The sequence below is a fragment of the Cornus florida genome, unplaced genomic scaffold, assembly GCF_030987335.1.
Source record: "Cornus florida cultivar Cherokee Brave unplaced genomic scaffold, ASM3098733v1 CherokeeBrave_3.0.0_Hap2_Chr03, whole genome shotgun sequence".
Lineage (NCBI taxonomy): Eukaryota > Viridiplantae > Streptophyta > Magnoliopsida > Cornales > Cornaceae > Cornus > Cornus florida.
The window spans coordinates 31,961,503-31,971,854 of record NW_026775573.1 but is presented as its reverse complement, the minus strand read 5'-3'; the positions used below and the strand labels follow the sequence as shown (position 1 = coordinate 31,971,854).

At 34.3% G+C, this 10,352-nt stretch overlaps 1 protein-coding gene across 1 annotated transcript; it reads left to right on the top strand.

Annotated features, from left to right (window-relative positions):
• The first annotated feature begins 8,309 nt into the window (after nt 1–8,309).
• LOC132298728 (uncharacterized) lies at nt 8,310–10,352 on the top strand. Its single transcript, XM_059795107.1, has 2 exons — nt 8,310–9,278; nt 9,631–10,352. Exons 1-2 carry the CDS (start codon nt 9,152–9,154, stop codon nt 9,873–9,875), a joined length of 372 nt encoding a protein of 123 aa, XP_059651090.1. The 5' UTR covers nt 8,310–9,151; the 3' UTR covers nt 9,876–10,352.

Here is a 10,352-nt window from a genome sequence, read left to right as displayed (position 1 = left end):
GTCATACTATGGGGATTAGCTCAAAAATGCTAAGTCCTACCTACTTTGGATTAAGGGATGGATTAACTACAAAAGTTAAGTATTACCTGTATTTTGTGTCAGATCACTAAATAGTTGAGTGACATTTTTGGTTTGGAACGGATTTTAAATATATTTTTATGGTGCTACGATATGAGCCTAAGTCTCAGAGTTGTTGGCTAGGAAGCGTATATGCATTGGGATGCATAGCTGGCTATGATGGTTGGATGTGTACCCTACTAGGTTTAGGTAGTCATGCCCACCTCATGTGCGTTTTGCATGGTGCCTACTAGTCAGGTTGAGACGGGCCTGTAGTCCAGTGAGAGTCCTGTAGTGTGATTATATATATATGTATCTACGGACTATTTAGTTATTGTTGGATTGGTTAGGATGTACATGCGTATCGGGTCTCTGCTTGGGTAGTAGTAGTATAGAACTTGCTAGTGGGCTTGACCCACTTATCATTTTTCAGGTTTTGGACGTTTGAGGTCTTAGGGCTTGTTCGAGCTGAGCAGAGATGATCTTCCTTTCTACCGACGACGTAGGACTTCTTTCCAGATATTAGATTTGGGCTTTTATCTTCAGTTATTTATTTTTGTTCGGTTTGGGTTTTTAATAAGGGTCCACTAGATATGGATTCACGAGTTGTGAACTTATGAAGTTTGGATTATTAGAGTTTAAATATTTATGTTTGAGGATTTTTTTTTTTTTTTAATTTAGTATTCCTTCAGCTTATTATTTTTATTTTTTAAATTCATTTTGTATTCTGTGTTCGGTGAAATATTAATTATTTAGTATCCCTCGGATATGTGCTCGAACTTGATCACCCGTGGCTCTAGAATCGAGGGGTATCACAATTATCTCCAAAGGACTTTCCTTAAATATCTAAATATTATTTAATTATATCTATATATACACTATCCATGGATAGTTATCTGTACCCATTAAATCCCTTATCCAAGTAGTCCATGGAACCCAATTGGTTGGCCCATAACTACTATCCATAACAATTTGAATAAAATAAAATAAAATAGAATCAAATAAAATCAAATAAAACAACCATTTCAAACATTTAATTCCTAATCATTAATTACAAGAAAAAAACCTAACATTTAAGTAAACAAAAACACATTATCTAACATATAATTCATCTAAGTAAGTATTTCAAATAAACACATAATAAATTAATTCATATAAGCAATTAAACAAATAGCCAATAAACCAAATAAAGAAATAAAATACAATTAAAACAATTAATAAAAATACTGAGACTATCCTTTTAAAATTAGGGGTATTACAGATTAGGCGATTGTATGAAGGATTAGAATGACCACCTTCAAAGATTCTTTTTGCCTTGAAAAAGGACTTCTGGATTGTTCTATAGCTAGTGGTAAGAAAAACGGTATTAAAAGTGCAAGACTTTGAAACAAAACAATTAAAGTGTAATTGCTGAAATGTAAGAAAGGAAATGCGGGACTTGTAATTGAAAGTATTGAAAACTACTTGCTGGAAAGTAGTAAAAGAAAGTGCTGGATTTAACTCAAACGTTATGAGAATTCATTGTTAAAATGAATGCTATATGGAATAGCAAAATGCTGGACTTAACTTAAACATTATGTAAATTCATTGCTGGAATGAGAGATGCATGAAATTGAATTCCAAAAATGTTGTATTGATGTGTGGTGTGCGATTGTGCGCTGAGCAGGGTTTGCATGTTAGGCCGTGCTCTATTTATAGAGCATTTCATGCAGCAGTTGAAAATGTAGCAGTTCCAGCAACTTCCACTTGGCTGGTCTTCAGACTGCCAAGCCTTCTCACAGTGTTGATACGTGTAAAATTATATTCTCCCATAATCTACAACTTATGAATAATGGTCTTGGTGGTTGAATGCATGTTTGCAAGCCTTTATCCATGTTCTGGAATTGCCGCATATGGAAAGGCGACGGTTTCCAACAGCAGTTGAGAAACTTCCACCATAGTCCCTAAAAATCTCCATAATTTTGAGTAATGGACAATTTTAACGCTAGTTGGGGTTGATCATTCCACTTGGCCTTTCCATAAGATCCCATATGTCCCACGTTTTGTTTATTCTTTATCGTGCATAGACTCCTCTTCTTCATTTCAGACTCCTTGTACCAATATTTTAGCCATGTTGTCTATGATTATACCAACTTCTATCAGTTAGTCATCACAGTTAGATGGAAGACTTAACAACCCACACTTGACACGCTTGCAAGCTGCTAGGTGTCCCATGATGGCTTTTTCTCATACAGAGTCCTTTTCTTTATAACATTACATACTGTATATATTATACACATGTATCCATGTATGCACACGTTCCTCTCACTTCTTGGTAATTCCTTCTTTGGCTAAACTTCTTTCTTAGCATATCTCCTCACCATGAATTATCCCACAATCGAATAACTTCCTCCTATATGCGTGAAGTAACCATACAAACACACACACACACACACACACACACACACACACATGAAGGTCCTTATGCGGTCCAAAACAACGGATTTTTCAACGGACCAATACTCAATTAGTCAATTACACTTTATTACTTTATCAAACTTAACCATAGTTAATAATGTCAATTTTAATAGCCAATTTACCATAGTTAGTCAATACCTTTATTCAATCTCTCTCCCCTTTAATCTCTTCCATTTTCCTTGCAATCTCAATCACTACCGCCATATCCACACCATCACAGCCACCATTTTCAAAGTGCTAAAAGAAGAGAGAGTGACTTGGTTGACCATCCAAATAAGCTCCCAAGGCAAGATACTGGTTGACATGAAGCGCAAAAGCTAAACAATCCTCCTAAATTGAAAAGAAAAAAATTAAGAGAACAAAAAAATAAAAAATAAAAAAATTAAAGTGCTAAAAGAAGAGAGAGAAAAAGAGAGTAACGTGGATCTGGTAGCCTTAGAGTCTGATTTTAAAGAATGAATATGGTAGCTATATTGTGGTTATAGTGGTGAAGATGGTGGCTGAGATGGTGTGGATATGACAGTAGTGGTTGAGATTGTAAGGAAGATAGAAGACATTAAAGAGGAGAGAGATTGAATAAAAGTATTGGCTAACTATGGTAAATTTAAAGTTAACATTATTAACTATGATTAAGTCTAATAAAGTAATAAAATGTAATTGACTAATTGAGTTTTGGTCTGTTAAAAAGTTCGTTGTTTTGGACCGCATGAGAGTTTTTCTGTATGTATGTATGTATATATATATATATATATATACATATATATATATATATATATATATATATATATGCGTATACATATTCAACTTCCTTCCTTTTCTGGTTGATCACCCATATTCTATTTTTGGAAGTCTACTATGATTTAGCATAACTCCAGAATTCAATGAACTTGGACATCCCTTCATGTCATAATGGTTGAACAATTCTTGGAATGTCCTTTAAATATAGGAGAACTTATAGCACCACATTCCCTTATTATTCTATTACTCAGTCAACTCTTTCCATGATTTTAGGGGTTACCATGTAGCATTTGTATGATGCTTGGATTTGAATTATTTTGATACTATGTGGCAATGTTTAAACAAAACCCTAATAACAATATTTGCCGAGAGTATTTCCTTGATCTTCAAGGATTTTATAGGATGTATGGCAAGTTCTGTGGAACTCGCCATACGTCATTCTTTGATTGGTCTTCACAATATTATCCCTTTTAATCCTTTTCCATGCGACGATTATTGAGTAGTTCCACGTGTTATGTCTTAAAAGCCTAAATGGAATTGCACGTATAATAATATCTCCATGCAATCTTTCTAAACCCTTAGAAGATTTTGGAGTAATTGATATAGTGCGGCAAGTTCTATTGAAACTCGCTACATGCTTCCTTCCCATTGGTACACTATCCTTCTCTTAAATATTATCACATAAGTATATCTATATGGCAACATAGTGTAAACTCAATTTCAATGTCTCATGTTACCATATAATAACTTCCTTTTCAACTAATTCAGCAATAATCCAGTGTGGCAAGTCCGCTAGAACTCGCCACATGCCGTCTTTTCATTAGTCTAAAAATAATGGGATAAATACTATCTATAAATACTCTATTATATATTCTTGCTCCACACTGATATTAAAGTAATTGGGCTCTCTCTCTCTCTAAAAGCATTTGCACCAGCATCTCCGGATTTTAGCTTTCCAAAAATGCCACGTTAGCAATTCCAAGAGCCACATAACCGACTTTCGCTCTCCAGAAACATGCACTCCAACATGCTCTCCGAAAAAAAAGATTAAAATTAAAAATAATGAATTGGAATAAGAAAATAAGGATTACAAAATCCTATTGGAATAAGAAAATGAATTTGTTAAACTTTTTTTATAAAAAAATATAACCGTTAAGGCACTATTTGTGTCAGCCAAACAGTGTCTGACGGCCAAATGCATTGTTTGTGGTAGAAATTTAAAATTTAAAGCAAAAAAAGTTTTAAAAAAATGAAGTTTTAAGGGAAAAAAAAGGTTTTTTAATTTTTTTTGGCCAAAATCAAATTTTTTTTTTTGACAAACAGTGCCTAAATAATATATTTTTTATTTAATGAATTTTGTTTTATTTTTTTAAAAATAATTGATCTCAAAATAACCTATTTTTGGATTTTTTTGGAAAAGACTCATGCTGCACTGTTCCAGAGTTCTGAACACTAAAGCCCCAAACCACGGCGTTTTGGCAAAGGAAAAAAACCAAAAAAAAAAAAAAAATCCCAATCGGGCTTGGGCTTGCAGTATTCCGCGAGCCAAATTGCAAGCCCATGTGGGCCCGCCTAATTACCCCTAACCCGCTGCGGGCTCATTTGGGCTGATCTTCGCGGACCATTTGGCCTGGCCGCTGCAGATGGGCTAAGTAATTAGGTTGTTAGAATTATTATTTTATTTTATTTTTTAAATTATCTTTAAATTCAAATTTTTCAATGACTGCCCCTCTCAACAAAATTCTGGATCCGTCACTGACTCGAGGACCATCGGCTACTTAGGCCTCATATTGACTGTAGCAAAACTCCACCAATCGTTGTCTCTGATATGGTAAGCAGGAATTAATTCATTTTTTTTTCTTTCGATGTCATTTTTTTTTTTTTTTGTATTAAGAGCTAGGGCTAATCAATTGTTGCGATTAAATCACATTCTCTGTGTTTGTTTAAGTTTTAAAGCAATTTACGTTTGATTCAGTGATCAATTGAGATGATCTGAGTTCTGGATTATGTAATAAATTAAGAAGCTATGGATAGAGTACTAGATTAGGTGATCATTCTCTCTCCTAAATGAACTTTTCTATCGGAAACACATGTTGAGTGATAAGGAGCTACGTTTGATACGCTGGAATAGAATGAAGTGGAGTGCAGGTGGGAATGAAATGAGAATTGAAAAGAATGGTCATTCTCATTCTGTGTTTGGTTGCAAATATGAAATAATATAGTAATAGAATGATTTTCCTACTTGGTTCTTTTAATTTAAAACCTAGAATGGAATGAATTTTAAATCGAATTCTCCAAAAATAAGAAAAATATACTAAAAAAAACACTTTTTTTACAATTTATTATTATTATTTTTTTAAAAATGACAGTAGTGGTTGAAGGTGTGAGTGGTGGAGGTGGTGGTGGTTTTTGAAGTGGTGCTGGTGGTGGAGGTGGTGATGATTGTGGTGGGGGGTGACAGCGGTGGCGGTGGCGGCAAAAGTTTTTCAACTTGATTTTTTTGGGAACGTGATTTTTTATTTTATTTTTATCTGGAAATGTAATGGTCGTTTCATAGTTTAAGTGGCAGAATGACTTAGAATGGTTTTTGTGGGAACCAGCATTCCACCTGGAATGAGGTGGAATGGTCATTTTGTGACAAACTTAATTTTATGTTGACAAATTTCTTTGTCACAACGTGTTGGTTGAGTTGTAACTTTGGTTTCAATATTTGGATTTTGCACTTGTCCGTCGATTCGTGTAAAACATTACTTAGAGTATGGATAACATTACTTAAAATTCAATGACAGTATTAAAATTCAACAAAGTCCCCCCTGTCACACTTTTGGCGACAAATCCATTTAGTCCCGGTTAAGAAGTCCTAGCCGTCCGGTTAAGAAGTCCCAGCCGTCGCTCTTTTGCGACTGGTTGGACTTACCCAAATTTGAATAGGATTCTGTTTTTAAAGCCATTTTTGAACTCCTTTTCAAACCAAATTTTGAGAGACATCCTATAAATGTTTTAAAAATTCTTTTAAAACTAAATTAAGGACTCTCATTTAAATAAATACTCTCCTAATAGAAGATCTTCTTGCATTGAGATTAGTTATTAATAGACTTTTTAGTGTGCTTTTCTTTTATTTGAGAGCCACACAAATTACACCGAGTGATTTTATGGTATTCTTCTCAAGACTGATTGACTAGTAAGTTCATCGAAGATCATATCAATTTCAGTCAAGAAGCATGATTTATTTTTCTCCTTTTATCTTCATGAATATAAAGAAGGAGGTTTCAATTGCACTTTGAAGGGGACAAAATGTTCGCGGAGCAGTCGCGTTCTTTCTACAACCCTTCTACAAAGATTGAGGAGCAGGTCTGAAGTGTGCAACAATTGGACGGGGAGTTTGTAGAGTAAGCCTGAGGTGTTCATCCACTAGTTTTTGGCTGAGTGTGAGCTTGAGACAGAATTTACAAACTTTGCTTCGAGATAGTGAATTTTTTTCGCTCGAGAAACCAAGTCTTCATGATTTTTTCTTTCGGATTTCCACGATTGTTTTAATTGGGATGAAAATCAAAATAATTTGAAAATCGAATAAAGAAGTAAGTTAAACCTATTCACTCCCCTCTAAGTTTTGTGTTTTTTTATTTTTTAGATTAACCTGGGGTGTTCGGGATGTCACGAATCCTTAAGGCTCTCAACAACCTGATTAATCCCCAGGACCCGGAAGGGCGCCTCCCTACCTGAGCGGGATAAGTCACTGTAAGTAGCGGAGGCTAATCACAAAGAACACCCAACGGGATTTGAACCCCGACCTTGTATTTGCTAAACTCCAAAGTCCAGCGAGTAAATCGCTGGGCCATATTCGAAGTGGATCTAAGTTTTGTGTTTTATTTAAGCTTTCACAACCTTTTTCGTATCGCACAAATCACACATTCCACCTTTTATTTTTATTCTTATTACCAATCAAAATAAACGCTTCAAAATGTTGGATTAATGGGTATTCCATTCAATTCTCGGATTTTTTTTTATTTTTTTTATTTTTTTTTGGGGTTGTGTTTATTTATTTTTGTGCATGTTGCTCGAATCATCTTATAGTTGTTGGCTGAACTTGGGAGTTCGAGTTTAAGCCTTTTCCAATCTCTCGTCATTTATAACATTTTTAGCTGATTCACACATTTGTGTTTTAGATTGAGATCAAGCAGATGGCCTTTTCTACGGTTTTGGAGTCCTACTTTAGCAACATGTTGAGTGAATACAAGGTAATCGGTGAACTTAGCTTTTTGCCAGTTCTGTTTAGCTCTTCATTCTTTTTTCCCAGTATATAATATTGTTTTTAAAGCTTCACAGTTTTTTTGTGACATGTTTCTGATCTCATCTCCAATAAACAGTTCACTCCCTCAAGTACCATTTTTAAATATCAGCTGGGTTTATGATTTTCAACCCTCCTCCCCAATCCCTCTCCCTATTCTGGCCCTTTAAACTTTGATAGGGCCACAGCATTTTTTAATGCAATATAAAAGATTGATTGTAATTTTATATCAAATTAGGAGTACTCAAGGTGCAATTCTATTCTGAAATAGAAATTGCTGCTGAGGAGAGTGATATTTTCCAAAATTTGGAGAAAAGAAAAAAAGAAAAAAGGAAAAAGAAAAAGCTATTACTTGGAAGTGCCTATGACCTTATGTTTCATTTTCAAAGTAGTAACGCCGTGGAAAGAAATGATTCCATATTGTGCTAATTTATATGGAATTTGAAACATTCCCTTCATAAATATTGTTTAATTATCTTTCTAATATTTGGACTGATACTTTTATTAGCTAATATGATTGATCATCTTGCAGCCAAACAGAGGATTGGATGTTTGCTAATAATTCAATTTTAGTGTGGACATTTTAATTGATTTTCTGAAGTAAACTAGTTCTCATCAATTCATGCTTAACTTTTGCTAATCTATATATGCTTTTTAAGCTTGGTTTAAATCTTTAGAGATCTTGACGTTCACAATTGATTATTCCAATTCTCATGAATATTAATATGTTATTTATATACATATTAATATGTTTTTGTGAGTTAAAGTCCTCAAGTGGACATTTAATATGGGACGGAGGTAATATATAAGTATATAAAAGAAATATGACTAAAAATGATCTCAAAGATAAAAAAAAAGTTATAGCGAGTTAAAATTTTTGAAATTAACAACTAAAATGGGACAGAGATAGGGAGTACAAAAGGACTAATATTCCCCAAATATTTACCGGAACATATAATATGAGCATCTTTAGCGATTGGAAATGAAGCTCATTTTTTTTTTTTTTTTTGAGTTCATCATTACCAGTGTATAGATATATTTGCACAGTTGGAATTCTGATTTTTGGAAGCATCTATTGATTACGAGATGAACTATTGCTCGTTTTAGCAAAGCATTCATTACATATCACCATTCTTTTATTCCCAATATACTTTCAATTTATCTTTGTTCAATTCATGTAACACGTCTTGACAATTATTCAATACTTTTCTTACAGAACATCTTCAGTCACTATATATATATATATATGATGTATCATCTATTTTACTCATCTCTTCAGACAAAACCGGCGAATTAGAAGAAGACAACCGATTGGATAGATCAAAGAGCCGGAATTTTTTTATTCTGGAGACGAGTCGATTTGGTGACGAGGAGAATGTGAACCTTCTGAACCACTTCATCCTATAGTAGACAAAGGAGAAGGCGAACCTTCTGAACCACTTCATCCAATAGTTTATAAGAATCGTTTGAACCATTTCGGTGGAAATAGCAAGGTCCATAGTATATATTATATATTCATGTGTTTGGAAATAACAAGGACGATAGTGTATTTTATATATATTGATAGTGCTGAAAAGTCGTTTCCTTAACCAGGTAGGTAGCTCATCGACAATGGTGGAGATGCCAGACCCTTCCATCAATTTTAATGTAGATTTGCGGAGTGCAGTAACTTTCCGGCGCCCAGCATCGGAAAATCACCTATGGGCATTTTGGAGTGAGCCGACTCTCTGTCCTTGCAGTAAGCTCGCGGCTTCTCTCTCTTTGTCTCATATCTCTCTTAATTTCTCACTTCATTTCTTGTTAAATTTTTTTATTAATAGAGAAATAAGTTCTTCCATTAATTTGCTAGTATTTATGAATGAAAAATGACTCAGAAAATAAAAAAAATAAAAAAATAAATTCTGTTAATCCGATTTTTCAAACTGACGTCCATAGCCTAATGGGTTTTTATTCATTTGATACAGTGAATGAGTCCCACACTACCCACTGCACCGAAGGGGATAAATCCCTTCCGCTTTGCACATTTTTTGAGTTAAAGAAATAAGTTCAAATGACATATTCTTTATTTGACATGGAAAATTTTAATGTAGGTGGTAGTATTACCGATTCAGTAACTAGCACTCCCACCACCAATCAAAGGATTACAGAGAAGACCAAAAATGCGCTTCTACACTTCCACAATAATTGCAATCTGAATCAAATTCTAATTCAGTTTTGGGCACCCATCACAACAGAAACAGGGTGTGTCCAGCTTGAAATTTCAGACCAACCTTTTGTTCTAACTGAAGATCCCGATGAACGACTTCTCAAGTATAGGAAGCATTGCTTGGACTAAAAATTTAATGTGGATGGAGCAGAAGAACACCTTGGAATTCGTGGCCGTGTGTTCCGCCAAAAAGTGCAAGAGTGTACTACAGATGTGCAATATTACTCTAGCAAAGAGTACCCACAGGGCAACTTTGCTCTAACTTGCAATATTTCTGCTTCTTTTGCTTTCCCCATGTTTCACACATCTTTTCACGACTACGTTGGAGTACTTGAGTTCATAACTACACGTTTCGTAGATTTATGCGGTATCTGTGCTTTGATTTTAAAGCATACGCACCTGGTTCGTTGAAAATTTCTTCTAATTAATTTGCTGAGAAGCTGAGATATGAATGCAAGATATTTGGGGATGATTTGATTTTCCATTTCCATCAATTCAAATCTTACAAAATTATTCATTTCTCTTCTCTTGCAGAATGCAGAAATGAAAAGTTCTTTATGTCGTCATTTAATTTTTAGGGTAAGTTACAGCTGTAATATGCAAATA

Bases quoted from the DNA above. Each gene is read 5' to 3' on its own strand.
- LOC132298728 (XM_059795107.1), top strand. From the start codon at position 9,152: ATGGTGGAGATGCCAGACCCTTCCATCAATTTTAATGTAGATTTGCGG. The intron at 9,279-9,630 runs GTAAGCTCGCGG...ATTTTAATGTAG, and splicing joins GCCGACTCTCTGTCCTTGCA to GTGGTAGTATTACCGATTCA.